The sequence below is a fragment of the Palaemon carinicauda genome, chromosome 7 (genome assembly GCF_036898095.1).
Source record: "Palaemon carinicauda isolate YSFRI2023 chromosome 7, ASM3689809v2, whole genome shotgun sequence".
NCBI lineage: Eukaryota > Metazoa > Arthropoda > Malacostraca > Decapoda > Palaemonidae > Palaemon > Palaemon carinicauda.
The window spans coordinates 92,566,657-92,592,627 of record NC_090731.1 but is presented as its reverse complement, the minus strand read 5'-3'; the positions used below and the strand labels follow the sequence as shown (position 1 = coordinate 92,592,627).

At 35.3% G+C, this 25,971-nt stretch overlaps 1 protein-coding gene and 1 non-coding gene across 2 annotated transcripts in view; one reads left to right on the top strand and one right to left on the bottom strand.

The window, feature by feature from the left end:
* Positions 1 to 25,971, bottom strand: part of LOC137644446 (phosphatidylinositol 4-phosphate 5-kinase type-1 alpha-like) — a 327,307-nt gene that overhangs the window by 295,297 nt on the left and 6,039 nt on the right. Inside the window, exon 2 of the mRNA XM_068377423.1 lies at positions 8,200 to 8,487. Within this exon, the coding sequence (XP_068233524.1) occupies positions 8,200 to 8,487 (288 nt within the window). The remainder of the gene's footprint in view (positions 1 to 8,199; positions 8,488 to 25,971) is intronic.
* On the top strand, positions 25,378 to 25,582 carry LOC137644690 (small nucleolar RNA U3). Its single transcript, XR_011045178.1, has one exon. It is a non-coding gene; the product is annotated as a small nucleolar RNA U3 (small nucleolar RNA).

Below are 25,971 nucleotides of genomic sequence, written 5' to 3'. Positions count from 1 at the left end.
GGAGTGCTCACCTATGAGGAGCTTAAGTTCTTCATATTTCGCCCTTAAACCCTGGCAATTCCATTGCAGAATAGAGGAAAAAACTATGATTTATTTCTTAAAAGACACCTTGGATGAAGTCTTCCCATTGGCAATATTTGATCTCACAATATTTCCCGGTGGTATCTCTAGAGAGAATCTTGATATAGTGGGTTTTGTGTTCCTCTTTTTTTTTATGTCCTTTTGATCTAATTGTTGGACCTCATCTTGAATTTCTGATAGGTTCAATTTGCCTTCTAGTTGATCAGAAACATCAGCAGACAAAATATCATATTTATTTGAAGTCGTGACTTGAATGTTTCTTATGGTAGGAGGGGAGAGAGATGGAGGTCTCTCTCTTTTTTGATTAAAAGGTTGTAATCTGTCAGGTTTTTGCACCTTCCCCACTACAGGTTCACCAGGTAAATTGGTTTCAAGTGGAACCTCCATCAGATCAGGCAAGGACACGGCCTGAGACAGGTTTGTACTATAGTTTAGAATTGGAATAGTTGGCTTTTGAATACTTTTCAGATCTTTAAGTATCTGTTTTGATTTTTCTACAATTTTTGGACATATTTTCGATGGGACTTTCAACCTCTTTAACTACTTTCATTTGTTTCTTTATCTTAGAAGTAGAGATATAATTTTCGTCCGTGTGGTTTGGCAAGTTTTTCTTCAGGACCATTGAAAAAGGTTGCCCTGGTCTTATCTGCTTTTCAAGAGCTCTTTTACGAGCCTCTTTAAAAGTAACCCTTTCCATGGTCCTAATGGCCTGAATTTTTTTCAAAAATAAACTTAATGCAGCTTTTAGATGTAGCTGGGTGTGCTTCCCCAAAATGTATGCAATTAGTGTTTTCTATGCATACTTCATGACTACTTTTTCCACCGTTGGCACAAACAGCTGGCTTATTATTTAGTTTTTCCTTGCATTTCTGGCTTAAATGGCCATACATTTGGCAATGATAACATCGCAATGGTGAAGGGATATAAGGTTTCACCTTCAAAGATAGCCAACCAGCTTTAATAACATTTGGTAATCTACATTGATCAAATGTTATAATCAAAGTAGCAAGAGGAATACATTGTTAACCAACTCTTCTGATTCTAACTACTTTTACTACTCCCTGACTTTTCAGTTCAACCTCAATTTCTTTTACCTCTATATCTAGAAATTCTGGAGCATATACCACACCCCTACTTTGGTAGAAAATGTGGTGAGAAAAGCATTTGACATAATGACCATGCAATGTTGAAAGTGTTTTTAATCTTTTGCTTTGTATTGGCATAGTGTGTCTATTAAAATACAGACTTCCATTTCCCAGGGGAAGAATTTTTGGCTGCCCTCCACATATATTCACTATTTTCCTAATAGCTTTAAAATTCATTCACTTTTTCATGTCTTCCATTTTCAAATTCAAAAATTAAAGATTTTTCATAATTCACTACTTCATTGTGGCCAGGTAATACTTCTGCTTTTCTATAAATTTCTGTCCTGTCATCATTTCTTACTCTCTCTCTCTCTCTCTTCTTCTTCTCAGGTGTTTTCTTATAATCATTCTTTACATGATGTGAATAAGGTTCTAACGTTACAATATTAGAACCCAAGTTGAGTAGTCTTTACCAAGGTCCATGTTTGTATTTTCCCGGTTGTCACCAGAGGGGTTGGTTTCCAAAGAAGCCAAAGAAGGTGCAAGCCGGTTATCAACCTCTTATCAAAGGATGCGAGTGCTCCTATCCCATGTGGCTCAACATGAGAAGAGGCTTTAGCGGGGGACCAGTCTTTAATTATCGGATCACTGGAGCCCGACTGTTAACAGACTAAGTCTGCACCCAATGGGGACTGCCAGAGGCTGATGGCATCTAAATTTGAAGAATATGCAGAAACTGTACAATGTTCTAATATCGGTCATCAACAAAATTCAGATAGAGCAAGAAGAGAAAAACTGAATAAAGAAGGCTTATAAATGTCCAGTCTTAGTCTGGTCTCTCAGAATTGGCCTTTATGGTATAGTTGAACCTGTTGGGGTGGATAATCACTCCACCACCATCGCCCAGCCCATCATTGAGACTCTCAAGCACCCTACTTCATCTAAGTACAGGACCATCAGAGGGGTAGCAGATATTGCTGTAGGAGAAGTGAACCTATTACCTAACACTGTTCTAAACGTTTTTCAAACCTAACACTAGGACAGTCGACTTGGATCAAACCAAAATTGGCAACATTGTTTGAGTAAAGAGGAAGCAATAAAAAAACAAAGTGCATCCCTAAAACAGCCCAAACAAGTCAGGTGATTAGCAGGACTATAACTAAAGAGTTTGTAATTTTAAAGCAACTGGAGAAAAGACAGCAACCATAATCAAGATAACAGCTACATTAGAATCTATACCACCTACATCTGTCGAAGCAGAAAGAGCTTTTTACAGCTGTGGGATGGTTTATCACGAGACTTGGAATTCGTCTATGCGATAAAAGTTTTAATTGTTTGAGTTTTGTGTGTGCATATTTCAATCAAAGTACTGTACAGTAGTCTGTATTTTGTAGCAACAGCAAGAAGCAGCTACATTTTCCTAAATTCGTTGTTTTATTAAAAGAGTCATATGAATATTTAATTTATTTGTTTTTTTTTCCATGTAACTGCGATAGATGTAGGTTTAATGTAAGCTTGACTTTTTCGGGGTCGATTGAAGACAAACAGTCATGTTGATTCAAGACTATTCTTATTTGTGATAACATTCACCAAGTTTTATTTCACCAGGTTTATATTATAAATGCATGTCATCGTATGAGAGATTTTCATATCATTTGTAAAACAATATGCCAGTTTCTCATTTTATTTCAGGAGCAATAACTCTGCATTAACCCTGGATAGGTACGATGGGTCGTTTGCGACCCCGAGCGTAAAAAAAAAACAGGTTTTTCTCACGTGACTCACCCCCGTGACTGAATTTGTGGGTGATCGACCTGCAGGAGGTGTCTCCCCTACACGCTCTAGTAGTGTCCAGATGTGCATTGCTTTAGCTGTACTCCTTCCCCGATTTCTGAGACGCGTCGGGGTCGAGCGCGACCGAGTTTACCCTTCTAAGGTAGTTTGCATAATTATCAAAGTTATTACGTATTATGAAATTGTCGTAGAATGGTGCAACTTGTATAGGTTATCAGTTGTGGAAAGTCTTGGTGGATTGTTTGGCTACCATGTGCATGATTTTTTTTTTAGTTAAAATGTCTTTCATCACCACGAGGACCATTTTACCGCGAGTGCCCCTTTTTCATTTTTTTTTCATTTTTTTGCCAAGTCATTTTTCCGTAAGATATTGCCAAATAGGGTCGTAAAACTTTTGCTTGTTTAGTGTTGGAAAGTGTGTCTAGATGATCTGGCTACCCATGCATGACTTTGTTTTTGTCAGATACGACGTAGTTATTGGTATATTGGGTATTTAACTGCGGTTACCAATTTCTGTTTTTTTTCAATATTTGTAAAAATTACTACGTAGTAAGGAATTGCCGTATATTATTCATTTTTTTTTCATGTTTATGTGTTAGAAAGTGTGCCTTGATGGTTGGGCTAACACGTGCATGTCTTTTTTTTTATCTGAGATGCCGTATATTAGAATGTCGGGCATTTTACCGCGAGTGTCCCTTTTTCATTTTTTTTCATTTTTTTGCCAAGTCATTTTTCCGTAAGATATTGCGAAATAGTGTCGTAAAACTTTTGCTTTTTTAGTGTTGGAAAGTGTGTCTAGATGATCTGGCTACCCATGCGTGATTTTGTTTTTGTCAGATACGACGTAGTTATTGGTATATTGGGTATTTAACTGCGGTTGCCAATTTCTGTTTTTTTTTCAATATTTGTAAAAATTTACTACGTAGTAAGGAATTGCCGTATATTATTGATTTTTTTTTCATGTTTATGTGTTAGAAAGTGTGCCTTGATGGTTGGGCTAACACGTGCATGTCTTTTTTTTTTTTATCTGAGATGCCGTATATTAGAATGTTGGGCATTTTTCCGCGAGTGCCCCTTTTTATTAGTTTTGCATTTTTTTGCTTAGTCATGTTACCGTAAGGAATTGGCAAGTAGTGTCGCAAAACTTATATTTTTATAGTGTTGGAAAGTGTTTCTAGATGATCTGGCTACCCATGCCTATTTTTTTTTTTAGCCAGATATGGCGTATATATAAGTATGTGTTCGATTTTCCTGTGATTGCCATTTTTTCGTTTTTTCCCATTTCTTTCAAAATTACTACGTACTAAGGAACTATCACAGAGTAATATTTCATTTATATGTTTATTTGTCGGAAAATGTGCCTTGATGGTTTGCCTAGCACGTGGCTGAAATTTTTTTTTTCTGAAATGCCGTATATTAGAATGGCCATTTTTCCACGAGTGCCCCTTTTAATTTGTTTTGCATTTTTTTGCTTAGTCATGCTACCGTAAGGAATTGGCAAGTAGTGTCGCAAAACTTATAATTTTATAGTGTTGGAAAGTGTTTCTAGATGATCTGGCTACCCATGCCTATCTTCTTTTTTTAGCCAGATATGGCGTATATATAGGTATGTGTTCGATTTTCCTGTGATTGCCATTTTTTGTTTTTTCCCATTTCTTTCAAAATTACTACGTACTAAGGAACTATCACAGAGTAATTATTCATTTAGATGTTAATTGTCGGAAAATGTGCCTTGATGGTTTGCCTAGCACGTGGCTGAATTTTTTTTTTTCTGAAATGCCGTATATTAGAATGTTAGCCATTTTTCCGCGAGTGCCCCTTTTTATTTGTTTTGCATTTTTTTGCTTAGTCATGTTACCGTAAGGAATTGGCAAGTAGTGTCGCAAAACTTATATTTTTATAGTGTTGGAAAGTGTTTCTAGATGATCTGGCTACCCATGCCTATCTTTTTTTTAGCCAGATATGGCGTATATATAGGTATGTGTTCGATTTTCCGGTGATTGCCATTTTTTCGTTTTTTCCCAATTCTTTCAAAATTACTACGTACTAAGGAACTATCACAGAGTAATGATTCCTCTAGATGTTCATTTGTCGGAAAATTTTGTTTACTTTTTTTTTGATTGAATATCATCAAATTTTTTTAGCTAAAATATTATATTGTTTTACATTTTTTTTTTTATTTTATTTCCCTTCAAAAAAATTTTTTTGGGTCAGAATTTTAATTTTATAGTCGTAAAATAATCGACAATTATCCAGCAACCCACCATACAATTTTTATGCATATCCAAGAATAATTAGATTAGTAAATAACACCTTGAAATTGACATACCCTTCCTACATTTCAAGTGGCAGATTAGGGAGTCTGAGTCAGTGTGGTTGGCGGCCATTTTGTGGACATATCCGAAGCGTAAGCTGCCCTATCTATATATATATTCTTGTTCCCTATAGAATTTGTGATATTTTGGTATATTTTTACCTGCATAAATATCATATTATATATTAAATATATGTATTTTTTTACGAAATTTCTAAGTACTCAAAAAATTACCTTTAGATATGGCCCCTGATATAAATGTAATTTACAAAATAATGAAGATTTTTTTACATATTTCTATTTTAGGATAACATATGTTTATTCCCTAAAAAAATTAGCCACTTCCTATTTCATTTGGGTACCCAAAAAAATTCATGAAATTTGGACAAATTTTTTTGGCCAAAAAAAGTTACCCTTTTTTTCTCATTTCAGATCTTCACCTCCATGGGTCTGACTTCATCCAAAATACATCAAGATGTGTCCTAAACATTCAAGAATCAATTCCTAAAAGGATTTGTGTATATATGTATAAACTTTTTTTTTATGAATTTATATGTCAGGTCTTTTTTTTTCTACTTAATTTTTTAAAATATTTATAATAAATAGTTTTTTTGCAGATGAGTAGTATTTATCTTTACAGTTGTTTTAAGCATTCATTGAAGTTTTTTTTGGCAAAAGAAAAAAGGAGGTTACTGCAAAAACTGATTTTTCAAGAATTTTTTTTTGGCGTCGGGGTCGTTCGCGTCCGAGTATACCCTTAAAGGGGTGTCCGAGGAGCGTACCTATCCAGGGTTAAATTATGTGTTTAATCAGTCTCAATTTTCTGATTGTTATGCATTATATATTGCGGATATGTCTCTTCCAATACTTTAAGAATAATTAAATAAACTTGTGCTCCGAGTCTTTTACAATAGTTTATTTCATTCTTTAAATACAAAAATAATTTTCTTATAAAATCCAGGGATTCCTCGGGATTTTCCCAGGATCCCGGGAAAACGCTAACTTTTTCCCAAAATCCTGGGATTAGGAAAAGTGTTTCAAATGACAATCCCTCATCGGAAGCTTGCTTGGTCAGGTGATAATTTACCTTAATTCATATAATTTATATGTGATGCATAATAGTGATATTGGTCTGTAATTCAACAAAGTGTAGGATCATCCCTACTGGAACCCCACTTCGTGCGGCTGCTTTCCCAGTTTCAAGAAATTTAATTGGCATATTCAGTTCTTGTATGGTGAATGGTAAGAATCCTGGTTACTCTCAAAACATAGCTCATTCCATGTCTATCTTTATTTTCTTTAAGCCTCCCTTTTCTTTGTTATTTAGCTTTCCATTGAGTAGGAGTTGGTGAGCCACTTAATTGGGGTGACTGTGGCTATTCTTGGCTGGCTTTGATCTTCAGAATTGAATTTCTTATGGTGGCCCAACATAAGATGATCATAACATTTAAATGAAAGGTCTTTAAGAATTGGTTCAAGAATTACTTCTCCACCATTCATGAGGCTTAAAAACATTGTGGAAACTTTTTAACCTATGATAATTTTCTTAATACAAAGGCAAAGTCTTTTCTAACCCACTGTCTTCTATCTATTAACAAGTAGCACCAATAAAGTTCAGAATTGTGTGCATTCATCCAAGAAGCCTTAAGTATTTCTGCATGGGGAATACTTCAAGCAATACTCCCCGAATCTTGTAACAGGAAAAAAGTTGGTGAAGTGTAAAAATTGAAGTTTTCTGGCCAGTTTCGTCAGTTAGTAGTTTGATCTCCAACATTGATGTTAATAGCGTATCATGTTCTGGTAGAGGCAGTAAGGGGAAAGAAATTAGTTTTTGTCCTTGGCTTCTAATGACTGACCCTCATCTTTAGCCTTCTTCGTGTTGTAACAATTATGTTCACGGCTCCCTTGAGAGAGTACTCTCAAGAACTCAAAATCCCTATCCCTATCTCTTATTAAATGAAAATTCTCTTGCTACAATAGACGATGGTTGCACCTTAACCTTCATCAATGTTTCAGGGGCTCTAGGTTTCTTTGGGTCTACATTCCTTGCAATATCCAAGTTATAAGGAATCATTTTGCACACTTCCAGTTTATTCAATCTTTGTAGTAGTTATCAATGGTCATGATCTACCTGTATAAAATCTTGTTTAAGAAGTAATACCATAGAATGAGTTTGGCTCTTGCCAATTTTATATGCTATATCCTGGTCATAATTGTCTCCCAATTCCCTGTGGTGACTTATTAGCTTACCAACCCAGTAAGACCTATGTCAGCCTCTGTGCAGATGCAACTGATTTTTTTCTAATCTCAGAAGTTCATCATAAGACCAAGTTATGCCAGTCATGAGAGGCATTCACATGTAAAACAGAAAGAGAAATTTGCAGAGTGGCTATGTTTTTATTACCTCCGCCAACTAAGTTGGGAGGAGGTTACGTTTTTGCCCATTTGTCTGTTTTTTACCTCTGCCAACAAAATTAGGAGGCGGTTGTGTTTTCGTCCGTTTGTCTGTTTGTTTGTTCGTGCACAACTTCCGAGCCACAAATTTACTCAGAGTAGTGAAACGGTCATGGATTAATTGTTATGTTGAGATATGGAAGTGATTCAAATTTTAAAGTCCTAGGTTAAAGTCCTAGGTTAAAGTCCTAGGTTAAAGTTCAAGGTCGAGCAAAATGACGACCAAATTAGCCCTAACCTTAACCCCAAGTTCGCACACGGTTGTCACAAAGATTTCAAATATGACTATGGTCTACTGATTCTGGGAAAGGCAAGCTGGTTTCGAGAAATAAGCTGTCGTGGCAGAAATCTGCACTCTTGGAGTGTTTTTCTACTTATTGCTGTAATCATATTTCTGATAATTAATTAAAGCAGGTAGGGAACCACATAGTCATGTATCTGTCTTAAACATAAGATTAAGAAAAGTATTACTTTGGAACTTGGAACAGATATCCTTGTCAATATGGGCATGATAACTCTATCAAAAGGAATATCTGTCATCTTTTCCGTAATATTGTTTTTTGTTACTTTATCAACAGCCACATCAATGTCACCAGTATTATCAGGCATCATGAGTACCAAATTTGTTCCATCAGATTTGATTGCTGATAATGATGCTATCCCACAAGATAAAGCAATTAAACCTCCTCTATAATAATCGAATAACTTCTCTGCCAGCTGTCTATGAGAAATACTGGTTTCACCTGCATCCGTGTTGTCCTTAAATATGTTAATCAAGTTATACAAACAAAACCTATTTCTCTCTAGGATCATGATTACAGAATGATGTGTTGCATCTCATGGTTCTGTGCTTGTAGGATTCAAGGTTTCTCAAATTGCAGCTTTCATGTTTCTTGAACTTGAGAATTTGCATCGGCAATCAATTTGATTCCTGATGTCAGCTGCATGTAAATCAGCAGTGGTTAACTTCAGTTTCTTCAGCTTTTGATCATGTTAGACAAGTCTATCATTCACAGCACGCCGCCAGGTTAATTTTATAGGGGTTTTCACAATATCATATTTTTCACCACAAAAAGGCATGTTGTAGACCATTGATTGTTGACTGTTCTGACTGTCTTGCTCTTTTCGTTTTGTTACAAGAAGAAACTGGCACCATTTGGCCTTGAAACGCAAAGATTTCTTAATTATTTTTGGATGACGATATTTATCTACACACGCGATAAACATTATTAGCTAACTTTTTGTTACGCCGTTGTTGACCTTTAAATTTATTGTGTATGCAGTTTTCTATCCTTGATTATTCTTTCTACTGAAGCTTCTGAAACAAGGTCTTAATTGTTTCAAGAATACAGCTTAACAAAGAAACAAGTTTCATAAATATTTAACATAGCCTGCAAGGAAATGTTTAATTATAATTGGTATTCGTGAAGTTATATTAATAAGATCTCTTAAAATTCATTTATACACAGTGACAAAAGCAGTAAAAATATTCATTGGACAAGTTGGAAGATTTTAAACTTTCTAAAACAAGATTAATGATTACATATAGGCCCTTAGACAAGTAGTTATACTATAATCGGCTTCTGAATATGTTTATTCAAATCTGCCTTGCATCCTTAAGTTTCATGCTAGAGACATCATGTTGGGTCTAATTTTTCTTAGGAATAATTGCTTTATTTTATCCTAGAAATACCTCTGCATCATATGTAGACAAAAAAAAAAAAAGTTTTAAAAAAGATTGACTGATGATATTTTGTAAACCATGTCTAAAATATTTTTATATTTTTCACATTCATTTATTTTCTAAGAATATTAATAATTTCAAAGCATATAATAGCAATTTTCAAACAAAATGAGACCCAAAATCATATTCTAATTTATCAAAACTAGAATACAAGTAATTTAAACTTTGTGGGTCAATTTCTGTATAATTACTTAAATGGACATCTTTATATCTTGCCTTATAATGAAAATTGCTAAAGACTGAATAACTATCAGCATGTTATTTACTACACTTGGGTGCATTGACAACATTTTGGGCCCATAAAAAAACTGTATACCAAAATTCATGGTCAAGTAAAACTAGGCCCTTCGGCTGCCGGACATAATATTTATGTTTTAAGATCTGCAAAGACTTCCCAAGGAGCTCACGTGATCTTCAGCCAACTTCAGTGGAAAAAAAGTACATATTTTAAAAGCAATGAGGAGCTTGTACCTGGTGTCACGAGAAAATCTACTGGAGTTCTACCTACATTATAGGTTATATAAATCAATTAATAAGTTTATACATTACCATCAAGTAAACTCTCTCTCTCTCTCTCTCTCTCTCTCTCTCTCTCTCTCTCTCTCTCTCTCTCTCTCTCTCTCTCTCTCTCTCTCTCTCTCAGGTATCAATTTCATATGATCGTACAGTAAACCGCAGAACCACAGTATGAAGTCGTACAAAGTGCTAAGCAACCTCGCCTCAATCACCGCAGTATCTAGCACACAGTTCTTACTTCAAATTTGTTTTGTTTAAGGTTCTCCCTTCATTAACAAAAATAATTAACGAATCACCTGAAATTACATATAGAAATCAAACTATATATCAGTTTAGTGAGATAGGTGTTACTGTATGGACATGAGTCATGGTATGACAATGAAATAATCTCCAATAGATTTAGTAGATATGAGAACAAAGCCCTCAGAAGGATATTCAGAGTTAAATATGCAGGACAAGATTAGAAATGAAACTATAAGAGAGATTACTCGAGTGCCATATGTGGATGAGATCATGATGAGGGGTAGATGGAGATGGTTTGGGCATGTTCTTCGAACTCCAAGAGAGATTAGTTCACCAAACGTTCAGCTGGGCTCCACGAGGGACTAGAAAAGTTCGAAGACCCAGGTCTACATGGCTGAGGACTATGAAGAGCGAAGTAGGATGTGATGAAAGGAGAAGTATTGAATTAAAAGCTCAAGATAGAGATGACTGGCGAAATCTAACCGAGGCCTTCTGCGTCAATAAGCGTAGGAGATGATGATGAATTAACGAATAATATTAGTCACATAAATGCGAAACTTTTCCTATGAATAAGAAGCTTATGTCAAGGATTACGAAAATATTCCGATTAGCTGAATATTTAGATTTTTTTTTTAGTAAAATCCCATAGAATTCAAATTGATTTACAAGAGAAATTTCACTTTCTACAACTTCAAGCATTTCTCAAAATAAGATAAATTCAACTCTGAAATTCGACTGAGCTAGGAGCTGATACGGACTTCATTGAATTGTAAAATTAGTGACACTTCGTAAGTTAGTTTAAAAGAAAAAAAAATTACAAATAGGATTTACTTTGTTTTGTGTATTTTTCCATAAAATGTCCAAAGGTTTGAAGCAGCTTAGACTGTAAACTAAAACATTGTACCAATGAAAAAAGTTTTTATAATTATTTCGTTTTGACAGAAATCAGATTTTTTTTATCTCGTTACCTTTAAAACATGTATCATTATAAGTACGGCAAAATATCTTGAGGACCATTGGGAGGGTCTCAAAATTCTAGATTTGAAGAAAATTTCTAATCATAATAATAATAATAATAATAATAATAATAATAATAACTATTTATAATATAACAATAATAATTAGCTTGTCTTATTTCAACGTGTTCTCAATGGCCACTGTTACAATAACTTGGACTGATTGCGTTTATGATCACATCATCAATAACAACAAAAACACTTCCTAATAGAGATTATGAAAGTTAATAATATTACAAGAGAATATGAAAAAAAAATTACGTCAAAATCTAATAAGCAATGGTGAGAATATTCTAAAATATTCTAGGTAAAAAGTCAAATTTAGTTTCCCCTGACTAAATACCGCGTAGCGCATCATCCTAGAATGACTTCAACATACGAATAAAACATGACCACACTACAAACTTCTTGTAAATACAGTGAAGATAACAGATTCGAAGATTGTGGTTTGTTACCGATAAACAACAAAACTTTCTTACAAATTCTTCCATAAAGTCTACCTTATGCGCTTCCCCTTCAGACTTCCACCGTGTGTGTTACAAGTCCACATTAGTCATTGAAACTTTCGATCTTCTTTGGTGGTTACTCAGCCAAATATTGATCAAACATAATATAAACGAAAGAAAAAACTGTACCTTCTTAGCTAAACTGAATTATCTTAATTAGCCTACAACAACCAATAAATGGAAAATCCGACCATTTTGATTCCAGAAAGGTTACAAGAACGGATATGGAGGTCGATGACCGGGAAACCTGCCCGAGATACGAAGGCACTAAGACCAAATGTTCCTTACATCTTGGCTATATGAAAAATCTTGCTCTTTGATAAAATTCGTTATACGCACAATATCATAATATCATTATACACAAAAATATCATGATATAGTAAAGTACAAACAGTTTCAGAATGTGAATACATTTGCAGAATCGCTTTTGAAAAAACTCGTCTCTTACATGTGATCAACACTGATGAGGAAAGGACACGAGAGAGAGAGAGAGAGAGAGAGAGAGAGAGAGAGAGAGAGAGAGAGAGAGAGAGAGAGAGAGAGAGAGAGAGTATCGATATAATGAAAAACATTCCTGATTATGGCCACTATCTGTAAGGAAAATATATAAAAAAAGGAATCTTATCTCAATGAAAATATTACGACTATGTTCATCCATTCGCCCAAATACCAACAAGAACAGCAAGGCTTCGCTGATGATCTAGGATGCCTTACAAATACCGTTACATAGAAAAACTTAGAACTAAAGCCAGACGAAAACCAGAAGTTTCGGTCATTTCATTGCGTAAGTGTGTGTGTGTGTGTGTGTGTGTGTGTGTGTGTGTGTGTGTACCCACCACCCAACAAACCGTCCAACTAAACATCTTTAGTTTATGAGTTAGAAGCGTCACTTTATACATATTTATGCACATAGTTTTTTTTTATATCATTTTTGCCAAGTTTGTTTTCAAGTATGACAACACTTTTTTATTGGTTTTAATTCTTATTCTGTCTGGAGATATGAGCAAAATCCGGGACGAGTGCATCCTAGACTTCGCCAGTGTCATCTAATCATGAATTGCAATATTCGTGGACTGCATGGCAATATGAGAGACCCAACGGTTGCCTTCAAACGGTATGATATTCAATCATGCTCAGAAACTTTGGTTTCTTAAATGAGACACTCATCTGAGCTCTTCATTCCAAGTTATACGAAACCAATAATTTTGAAACCGAATGCAGTGCATGCTAGGATTGAGTACCCTGCTTCTCTTAAGTCCTGCTATGAATATGGATGTCATGAGATTCAGGTCATCAAAGTTTGTGGCAGGCACAACTTTTATTTGTCTTCTTACCATTAGGGCTAAGATACAAAAGGAATATAGAGATGTCCTTCTTGTGCTTATCGGTGATTTCAATGCTCATCATAGGGATTGCCTGAATTCAGTTTCGACTACTGATCGCCACAGCTTAAGAGCTTTGGGCTTTGCATCTGAATAAAGCTGTGAACATATCTTCAGTGAAATTACTCACAGGTTTGGTAACTGCTTGGACCTAGTATACAGACTCCCCTAGTATTACAAGGAAGGTTGGTCCTCCAGTTGGGACGTCTGACCATGCTTTGGTTTCATTAGTAATTAAGACATACTCATTCGAGATATATATTAAATTTCAAGCAGACTGGAATGGCATTTTGAGTGATATTTTGTATTTGAATTTATCACAATTGTATAAAAGTGTTGAGCCTGTTTTTCTCTTGAATGAGAATTTGTTCAACATTATTGATAGGCGTATCCACTCTCGTTTCTTAAAATACCAACAGAAAGACAAACTCTGGTTCAATGATGATTGAAGACTATTTTTAGGAGAAGGAGGCCTATCATCTTTGGAAGGGTAACAGATCAATTCTGACTTGGAATAACTATACCCAGCTAAAAGTTGCTACTCATAGAGTGTTTATGCTTCAACTTAAAAGGAATACAATTTGACTACAAAAGAAACCCTTTTTGTTATAACACAGGAACATAAGTGGTGGGCTACCCTTAAATCTGAACTCTTTGGTGTAGACCTAGTAGTTACTCCTTTACTTTAACTAGATAGCTCTATCACTCACTATCTAAAGGAAAAGGTGTTTGACAGTAAGAAGTGTAATGAGAAAGTTTTCCTGAGGCTGAACTAAATAGTTTAAGTTTTTGGTCCCATAATATTAAAACACTACTGATGAACTTTGATTCTTATAGAGGTGTACACTCCAATGGTATTTCATGGCTCCTAAGAAGTCTTATTTTCTACAAGTTAGCAAGAAGAATATCATTCCATTAGGTAAATGTGTTTGTGGTAGCTCTAACACTGCTGATTACCACTCAATTTCCATAACTTCTATTATATCTAAACTTTTGACAAAACGTCTCAATAGGTATGCTGAAGGTAATAATCTGTTCCCTAGTTTGCAATTTGGGGTTGGTTTCACAATGACCTTAGAGTATGTGATACCCATCTCACACTATCCAATTGTAATGAAATCCTTTGATTGTGGTGAGGAAGTTTGTACGATTGACTGTGTTAATCATGAGGCCCTTGTTTTCAAACTCAAGCAGTTGGGAGTAAGTGGTTCTTTTCTTTGCATCATTATTGAATTTTCAAGTAACAAATTGCAAAGTTGTTGTTGATGAGTCCCATACGGAATATAGGAGTGCAATAAAGGGAGTTCCTCAGGATAGTGTTCTATGCCCATTACTTTTCATACTACAGTATATATACATGTGTCCTAAAAAATAATTTCGTTGCATGTACAGATGATGCCACTTTTTGCTTTAATTCCATCTCCTGAATGTAGATTTGGGGTTCCAGAATTCCTTCATATGATCTAGCTAAAATTAGTGAATGGTGCGAATTATGGGGCATGAAGTTGGACCTCAACAAAATTTAAAGTATGATTGTAATTAGGTTGAGGACAGTGGTTCATTAACGAAGATATTGTTTCTTGAACTACATACAACTCCTTAAAATATTAGTTGTGATTCTTGATTGCAAATTTACTATTGAGAAACACATTCTATCTGTTTCTTCTTTAATTGCACAAAAAAACCTTGTTTCTTTTAAGGCTTTCGGTGATCAATCTATTTTGAAGAAATTTTTAAATTCTTTCATTATGCCTTGTTACAAGTAATGTTCTCCTGTCTGGTATTCAAGCTGCTGACTCATCTTAATTTGTTGGACAAAAACTTAAGACTTCTAAATTTCTTAATCCTGATTTGGGTATTAATATCTGGCACCGTCATTCTATTAGCATAATGTTTTTTTTTTTTTTAATTACGACCATTTACACTCACATCCTCCCAGACAGTACCATCACATACGTAGTACTAAGTATACAGTTAATTCTAAGAGTCTTGCCTTCTCCATCATAAGGCTCAACACTACACAGAATTCTACAAATTTTAGTTCAGCAATAACCCGATTGTGCAATGATCTTCCTATTCAGGAAGTTGAATCAGTGTTACTTCAGAAGTTTAACCTTCAATAAATGTTTTTAAATTGAACAGGTTGACGTGAATCTCTCTCTATACTTTATATACTACAGATCTATCTTAACGTCGTTACTGATCTTGAGATATTGTATATTCCTTATTCATTACTTCTAATAGTTCATTTCATTATTTTTCTTCCTCACTGAGCTATTTTTTCCTGTTAAGAGCCCATGAGCGTATAGCATCCTGCTTTTCCAACTATGGTTGTAATTTAGTTAGTAGTAGTAGTAGTAGTAGTAGTAATGATGATGATAATAATATTCTTATACCCACTGAAATAAAAGACAACTCTTTGAATAACGTAAGAACACTCATCTGGGAAAAAAGTAATAAATGAATTTGCAAAAGACGAGAAGTACGGCTCAAACAGCAATTAATAAGGCCAAATCCTGAAGAGTGAGGTTGCGCTCTGACTTATATAGCAGCAATAAAAAGACAGTAGGAGGAACGACCTGACTTTCCCTTTCAGCTAGAACTACTGCAAAAAGATTAGGCAATGGGAATTCCCCAACAGCAGTGCTCAATCACTCAGAAGGCTGATGAAACGTTACTATGCTCTTCAGTTAGTCTCTGTTCTTAATCCCGACATCATCAGCACAGGATCAAAAGGCAAGAGCTCAACATTTTTACGAACTTTTATGCACATTTCAGTCATGTTGCATGCTCTACACGAGTACAAATCACTCAGTTGTATTTTCTAGTATTCAACATACAGTATATGAGTATACCTGCAGCTGGGAAAATCTTCGTAATTATACTAATACACAAAAATGGCGATACAAAATACCTAATATATTACAGCCCAATAGGTTTACTCTCTGCCATATATAAAATATATACAAAGATCATATTAGGCCGAATGCAAAGACAGCTAGACTTCAATAAAAAATAAATAGAGCAGACAGGCTTTAGAAGTGAGCATTCATCAAATGACCATATCCATGTAACTAACCACCTACTGGAAAAATCAACTGAGTATGACAAACAACTATTTACAGCATTTATAGACCATAAGAGTGCTTTTAATCTTTCAACACTTCAGCAGTAATGAAATCCCTTCAAAAACAAGGAATATATGAATCTTATGTTAAAACATTAGCTTTATATAAAGGAAGTACAGCAAACCTAAAACTACATAGACAGTGAGAAAATTCCAATGGAGAAAGGAGTTAGACAGGGAGAGCCCAGCCCATCTTTCCTAAATTATTCACAGTATGACTAGAGGTTTTTAAGAATTTAGATTGGCAAAATGTAGAAATTAACATTAATAGGGAATACCTTAACTTTAGATTTGCATATGACATGGTTATGTTTAGTGAATAATGGGAGGAATTGCAAAAGATGATGGGAGGTTTGAAGAGAAAAGAGAAATGTAAGACAAAAATAACTATAAGTAAAACTAAGATAATATTTAATGAAAATGCAGACAACCACCATCTAAACATCTTTATGAATGTAAGTACTTAGGACAGACAGTAGGTGTCCAAAAAAAAGATGAGACAAAAATCAAAAGAATAACCATGGGATGGAGAGCTTTTGGTAAACAAAATGAGATTATGGCACTTTTACAAAAATGAAATGGATTTAATCAGATGTCCCTACAGGTATTAACTTATGCATCAGAAACTTGGAGCCTTACTAAACTTAAAGAGCACGGTAAAGAATAATGAAGGGATTGTCACTAAGACAGAATAAGAGCAACATAGATACTAGAGCCAAGTAAAGTAGAATGGTCATGGGCAGGGCATATAATGAAAATGACAGATAATAGGACATTAAAAATAACAGAATGGGTTCCTAGAAATTCCTAAAGAACCAGGTAAGGAAGAGAAGAGGATAGATTGACAAACAGAAAATTTGCAGGTATAAAAGGGCACAGAAAGACCATAAACAGATGCGAGTGAAAGGGCATGTCTGAGGCCTTTATTCTGCAGGGGACTAGTAATGGATGATGATGATGGGTGTGTGTGTGTGTGTGTGTGTGTGTGTGTGTGTATACATATATATATAAAATATACAACACCATAAAAACATGGAAATACCATCAAAGTCACCAACTCTATACAAATGTAATGCACATGTATTTCATACACTCATACACTGTAATGCTATTGCTTTTTTCTCTCTTTCGTTCTCTCCTGCACTGATTATAAAAAAAAAATCTGTTTAAGCTTGCCATTGTATGTTTCAAATTGTTGAAGTTTTACGCCATTGTTACCCACAAGTGTTAGTATATAAGCTTGTTATCTCATTGAATAAAGTCTGTTATGTTTCGCTTCTCTTTCTACCAAGACACTCATTAGTCTGCCAAAATATGTGACCCCGGAATGACCAGCTCCCCTCCGCTGTCCAACTTACCGCTATGCCCTACCCTTTGACAAAGCCAACTACAGAACCTGAAGAGTCTATCGAAACCGCTTCAGTGAAACCACCACCCTTCGCCACCAGAGAAGAATGTGCCTGGTTTCAGCGTGCCAAAATTCACTTTCGCATTAAGGGCGTGACTCGTTCAAGCAGCAAATCAGACTAAATCCTCGTAGCAATCCCTGAGGACACTCGGAAATCTCAGATTGGCTTTATTACCAAGAAGACACCCCTAGAGATTATGAAGACCTAAAACATACCTCCTGGAACAGTACTCACCATTGCCAGCCACCCGTACAGCCAACTTTGCCAGCTCTCTCAACAACCATTGGGGGACCAAAAGATTTCACTTGCTCTCAGGGAAATGACCAGTATCAGTCGCCGGCAACCTGCCACAGATGGTACTCTTCGGGAAGTGAATCTACTATGTGCCCTATGGATTTGACGCCTACCCAAACCTGTACACAACACCATCCCCAATGTCGATACCTTGCCCTTGAAGGACCTGATGAACAAGTCAACACCCTTATGCACAGCCACTTCATCACCTTCAAGACCTCCATTAACACCTCCACACCTGACAAAGAGGACAACCATTCAACACTGACAGAAGCTGATGTGAATGTGGTAGGATACTGATGCACGCCTCATGATGTGCCGGAGTGGTGACAAAGATGCCCACATCCCCCAAATATGCTGTTCAACACTAACGTGCCAACCAATGACCTCTACAGCCACTTACTGATACTCATCCCCTGCAGTGGTGCTGCAAAGAAATGTGTGGACTGTTGTCAGTGGCCAAAAAATTTGCAAGTACAGTAGGCCGTCTCTTGTTGCGGTTGCCTACCGTCACTAAATTTTTCTTTTTACATGATGAAGGTAGTGACATGTAGTTTTTGGTACACACTGGTGCTTGCCATTCCCTTCTACCAATGTCACTCTCCGGGACACGATGTGGTCATTCTAAGCTGGTTGATGTCTGCCTGGTAGCTGCCAAAGGATCTGGGATCCTCAACCACAGGTATGAGGCAATCTCACTATTGTTTGGGAGCACAAAATACCATTGAAAGTCCCGCGGTGCCTACGTTACATTGCCAATAATCAGTGCGAATTTCCTCATGCACTTCCACCCCCTTGGTTGATGTGGCACATTAACAAAAGTCATCGCAGACTCGTATTCATCGACACCTCTTCAACCTGGCCCCTCTAACCTTGCTCTCCACATTAGTGCACCCACGGATGCCCACCTCATGTTCTCAGAAGTCTTCCAACCAGAACTTTGCAAAACGCCCACGGTTCCCGCCAACACGGTATTTATCACCATATCAAGACGATGGGGCCCTTAATGTTTGCCAGATTCAGGTGTCTGATCCCAGATCATTTGGCAGCAACTAAACAAACGTTCACCAAAATGGAAGAAATGGGCATTTGCCAAAAGGCCTCAAGCCCATAGTCGTCACCCCTACGCATTGTCCTGAAGAAGGATGGTTCCCTGCCCCCTTGTAGGGATTACAAGCATCTGAATATGCAGGCAGAACCGAATCACTACCCAGGCCACAACATCACCGTCGTTACCTCCTACTTGCACAAAGAGGAGTTCTCCACTCTCGACCTCTTGAAAGGATATTAACAGGTGCCCATAAGCCCAGAAACATCCCCAAGACCACCATCACCACCCCTTCGGTACAAACACATTTAATTAATCCTGTTTTGGCCTTCGTAATGGTGGGGCCGCTTTTAAACTCCTCATGGATGGTATCTTAAGGGACCTCACCTTCTGTGTATATCATGTGGATGAAATTCTTGTGTCCTCTTCCTCCAAAGAGGAACACCTCTGTCATCAACGCATCATACTCGACCAACTACAACAGAATGACCTTGCAGTCCGATACAAAAAATAAACCTTTGGCCCCAATGAAGTATCGTTCTTAGGACACCTTATCACCCCTGAAGGCGTTCACCCCCTCCTTGACAAGGTAACAGCTATTCAGAACTTTCCCACACCCTTGACCGTCAAAGCACTGGAAGAATTCTTAGGCATGATAAACTATTATCACCAGTTCTTGTCAGCCATCGCACCCTCTATGCCTCCCTCAAGGGCAAGCCAAAAGACCTGAAGTGGGGTTGACTTCAGGAAGCAGCCTTCTGCAACGCTAAGAATGCCCTGTAAACTGCAGCTGCTCTCACTTTTCCCGTGCCACATTCCCCTCTCCTTCTCCGATTCCAGTGACGTCACTTTTGGTGCAGTACTTGAGCAGGTAGTCAACGGCTTGCTCCGACCATTGGTCTTCAATCGAAAACAGCCCAAGGCAGAATCCGGCTACTTTTCCTTCGACCGCGAATTGCTGGTAGTGCATTTCGGTGTCCCGTCACTTTTGCCCCATTTCAGAAGATACACCCTTTGTCATTCACATGTAGCACATGCCCCTGGCACATGCCTTTCACTTGACAGTCCAATGCCTGGTCCATCCCTTAATACTGACATCTCTCTGCCATGGCTAAATACAACTGCACCCTTCAACACGTCCCTGGTAAAGTGAATCCCATTGCCCTGCCAAGAAACACACTGGCTACCATTCACCTGAGATTGGATTACAACAACATGGCCGAAGACCAAGTATAAACGAAAGATCATTCAAACGTATGCACCAACAATAAAAAGCTTTTATGAAGATCTAGAGATATCTATGAAAAATTAGACTTAATTTACATTTGTTTGGGGGTGATTTCAATGCCAAAGTAGGTCAAAAGAAAAGAAGATCATCAGCAGAAGGTACATTTAGGGTAGGCACATGGAATAACAGAGGAGACATGATTATAGAATTTGCTGAAAGAAACAATCATAAAATCATGAATACCATTTTTTATATAAAAAAGGAACATATGGAAAATTATTAGAAAAGACCAAAACCCTAATAAAGAAAGATTGGACATGAAAGATAAAATAGAATTAGCAGAACTATCCAAACCAATAAGCAAACTAAAAATTCAAGACATTCGTAAACACAATCAAACCAAAATTGAGGAAACACTAAAGAAAGAAATATTAAATTGATGAAAAGATTTGATACATGATACCAACAGATGTTTGCTTCAATGGATGAAATTTGAAATATCAATTTCTACAAAGGTAGTAAAGCGTGTGTTAGGATAGGAAATGAAGTGAGCGATTGGTTTTCAGTGAGAGTGGTAGGGCTGAGACACGGATGTTTGATGTCGCCATGGTTGTTTAACTTGTATGTTGACGGAGTGGTGAGAGAGGTGAATGCTCGAGTGCATGGACGAGGATTGAAACTGATAGACGAGAGTGATCACGAATGGGAGGTAAATCAATTGTTGTTTGTGGATGATACTGTACTGGTTGCAGACTCGGAAGAGAAGCTTGGCCGATTAGTGACAGAAATTGGAAGGGTATGTGAGAGAAGGAAGTTGAGAGTTAATGTGGGTAAGAGTAAGGTTATGAGATGTATGAGAAGGGAAGGTGGTGCGAGATTGAATGTCATGTTGAATGGCGAGTTACTTGAGGATGTAGATCAGTTCAAGTACTTGGGGTCTGTTGTTGCAGCAAATGGTGGAGTGGAAGCAGATGTACGTCAGAGAGTGAATGATTGATACAAAGTGTTGGGGGCAGTGAAGGGAGTGGTAAAGAATATAGAATTTTTCCCACGAATTGCATGGAATACGATATACACATCCCTTGGTAATGTCAGCAGAATTCTTTATTAAGAAATAAAAGAATTCTCCTGACATTACCAAGGGATGTGTATATTGTATCCCATGCAATTCATGTGAAAAATTCTATATTGGTCAAACTGGTAAAGCCCTAGAAAAGAGAAATGAATAACAAAAAGGTGTCAGATATGCTCAAGATAATAATGCACTCTTTGCCCACGTTAGAAATAAAAATCACACTATTAATTGGTCATGTGGAAAGAATTTGGTTCATTCAAATAACTTATTGGAAAGAAACATCATAGATTCGTTTCATAAAAGAAACCTTTGAAAACAACTTGAATATTGGACATGGAATATATAAACTCGACGCCTTTATATGAAAAGAGATTTGAAAGCTATATAAAAAAAGAACTTTAACCACTTAATGTAGACTGAATGTACTGTGAATAATTAATGTTACTATGAAATTAATATTTAGACCTAAACTACCATTCACTGACGGGTACAATTATTTCATAAAGTATACATATGTACTTTGGCACTATATATTGTTATGTTAGATATAAGTACTGATATATATGTAATTGTATGTTTATGGTAATAAGGTTATATGTGCATAACTATATATACATGTTAATCATGTTTAAAATATGTATATGTAAGTCAATGTAAGTCTCTGTATATGTATACCTGTATGTGTAAACATATGTATATGTCTATGTATATATTCATGCATGTGTCTGTATATGAATGCCTGTATGTGTATACATATGTATGTATGTATATATTTATAAATATATATATATATATATATATATATATATATATATATATATATATATATATATATATATATAGATATTTTTTATATATACATACAACTTTGCTTATATATTTATATGGATAAGGCTACCATTATTGATATAAAGAAATTGTATTGAAAGTTAAAACAAGAATTTACCGGTCACCAGAAATGACCCTTTTTGGCAGGTGTCTAATGAGGTTCGATCTCCGCCCAGGAAACACCTATTAACAGCGCAGATAGCTGGTATGGAAGCGTCATTGTGCTATAAATCTCTATATGTATGTTCATGTGTTTGATGTACCTATAAAGTGTAAAGAAACATCATTCAATAAATCAGTCTTCTGAAGAAGTATCACGAAACTAGTCAGGACTTACAATCTTATATTTCATATTTTCCCTTTCCCTGTGTGTTTTTTTTTTTTTTTGCATTTGCGTACACACACACTCACACACACACACACACACACATATATATATATATATATATATATATATATATATATATATATATATACATACATATATATCCATATATATACACATATATATCCATATATATCCATATATATACATATAAATCCATATGATAAATTTTGCACATTTAGACGTGTTTTTCATATTCAAATAAGCCATATATATTTTTGATACATTAATGTCTGGATTCTCTTAACGACCTCGGGATCAGAGCCCCAGGCGAAATCACACAAAGACAAGAGCTTGTGACCGGCCGGGAATCGAACCCTGGTCGACAAGCTTGTATAGACAGTGACTAAACCACTTGGCCACGAAGGTTTAGTGGTTTATCTCTAACGTGAGCACTCTTTGCTCACGTTAGAGATAAAAATCATCCTATTAATTGGTCAGGTGCAAAGAAATTGGTTCATTCAAATAACTTAGTGGAAAGAAACATCATAGAGCCCAGTTTCATAAAAGAAACCTTTGAAAACAACTTGAATATAGGTTATGGAATGTATAAACTCGACGCCTTTATATGTAAAGAGATTTGTAAGCTATATAAAAAAACATTAACCACTTGATGTAGAATTGAATATATTGTGAATTAACGTCGCTGTGAAATTAATATTTAGACCTAAGCTACCGTTCATTAAAGGAAACAATTATTTTATATAGTATGCATAAGTATATTGGCACTATATAGTGTTATGCTAGATATAAGTATTGATATATACATGATTATATGTTTATGATATTAATGTTGTATATATATAAATGTATATACGCATATGTATGTATGGATATGTATGTATGTGTATATATACATATATATATGCGTAAAAATCACAGGAAAACGTGATGCTCAGATGCAGAAGAACCACAGGGAAAATGAAAATACAGAATATACACTTGAGTCCTGACTAGTTTCGTGATACTTCCTCAGAGGACTGATTTATTGAGAGAGGTTTCTTACATTTTATAGGGAAAGCAAAAGTACGAACATACATATAGAGATTTAGAGAACAATGACACTCCCTTACCCGCTACCTGGGTTTGACTCAGGTGTGCGTAGGAGGAGTCCGAAAGCTCGTTAGACACCTGCTAAAAAGGGTCATTTCTAGTGGCGGGTATATTCTTGTTTTCTTCTTATTTTACTTTCATTACAGTTATTTATATGTCAATGCGGTAGCCATATCTATATAAATACATAAGCAAAACATACACAAAAATACAAATATATATACATATATATATACATACATATACACATACATATACATATATATATATATATATATATATATATACATATATACATATATATATATACATATATATATATATATACACATACACACATATACATATACATACATACACACACATACATATACATACACATACACATATACATATATATACATACATACAGATACAAATACATATACATATACATAAATACTTACACATACACATACATATACATACACATACACATATACATATATATATACACACACATATATACATGTATACATATATACACATACATACCTATGCATATATACATTCATATGTATACAACATTAATATCATAAACATATAATCATGTATATATCAATACTTATATCTAGCATAACACTATATAGTGCCAATATACTTATGCATACTATATAAAATATTTGTTTCCTTTAATGAATGGTAGCTTAGGTCTAAATATTAATTTCACACCGACGTTAATTATTCACAATAAATCAGTCCTCTGAGGAAGTATCACGAAACTAGTCAGGACTCAAGTGTATATTCTGTATTTTCATTTTCCCTGTGGTTCTTCTGCACATATATATATATATATATATATATATATATATATATATATATATATATATATATATATATATATATGTATGTATGTATATATGTATGTGTATATATATGTATGTGTGTATATATGTATGTGTGTATATATGTATGTGTATCTGTATGCATATATATATTTGTGTATCTGTATGTATATATATATATATTTGTATGTTTGTGTATGTTTTGCTTATGTATTTATATAGATAAGGCTACCGTGTTTTCATATAAATAAACTGTACTGAAAGTAAAAAAGAAAAAAACAAGAATATACCCGCCACTAGAAATGACCCTTTTTAGCAGGTGTCTAATGAGCTTGGGGACTCCTCCTACTTAATACCTGACTCAAGCCCAGGTAGCTGGTAAGGGAGTGTCATTGTTCTCTAAATCTCTATATGTATGTTCATACGTTTGCTTTCCCTATAAAATGTAAAGAAACCTCTCTCAATAAATCAGTCCTCTGAAGAAGTATCACAAAACTAGTCAGGACTTAAGCATATATTTCGTATTTTCATTTTCCCTGTGGTTCTTCTGCGCATATATATATATATATATATATATATATATATATATATATATATATATATATATATATATATATATATATATATATATATATATATATATATATATATATATATATACTGTATACATAAATATATATACATATATTCTATAAAATGTTAACAATATTGCAGAAAAATTAACAAATTAAATCCCTCGATTTATTAAATCAGAATTAAACCTTAAACTAAGACCAAAGAAACTCTTTGAACATTTATACAATCATTTGTCTCCATGGAAATCAAATAGAAAAAAAAAATATTTTGATAATTAATGAAATTAGTTAACATTACCACTCGAAAGATTTAAAACTAAATGAAATTTACATAAATGTAACCCGTTACACTTATGCCTTTTGATTCACACAAGGTTACCGAACAGTTGAACCAAATACATCATACTACATAGGATCAATTCTATAGTGTGATTGACGAGTTTCAGTCCAAAACTCGGAATGAGTTCAACTACGATGACGAGTCGAGTGTCATCCTCTGTGCGAGAAGCGGCTCTGGAGTATTAACTTACTGCTGAGCATTAGAGACTGTTCTCTCATGGGCTTGCCCTTGAGTGGAGGAGGACGTCACAGGCCGAGTGGTTGACCCTCAATCCACTGGGTCTTCTCACTTTATTTTAACATTCCCAAATAAATACACTTCATTGTTTAACCTAAATCTCACAGGGCCAATTACAAAAAAATTATATGACAATGTACTTATTTTAACACACTACACTTGATTTACCGTTCAATAATTTCACCAGAATTTGAACACCACCTGACAACATTGAGATTAGCAAACAATTCTTCTAAATCCGAGGGGTTAACTACTGCACTGTAATTGTTCAGTGGCCACTTTCCTCTTGGTAAGGTAGAAGAGACTCTTTAGCTATGGTAAGCAGCTCTTCTAGGAGAAGGACACTCCAAAATCAAACCATTGTTCTCTAGTCTTGGGTAGTGCCATAGCCTCTGTACCATGGTCTTCTACTG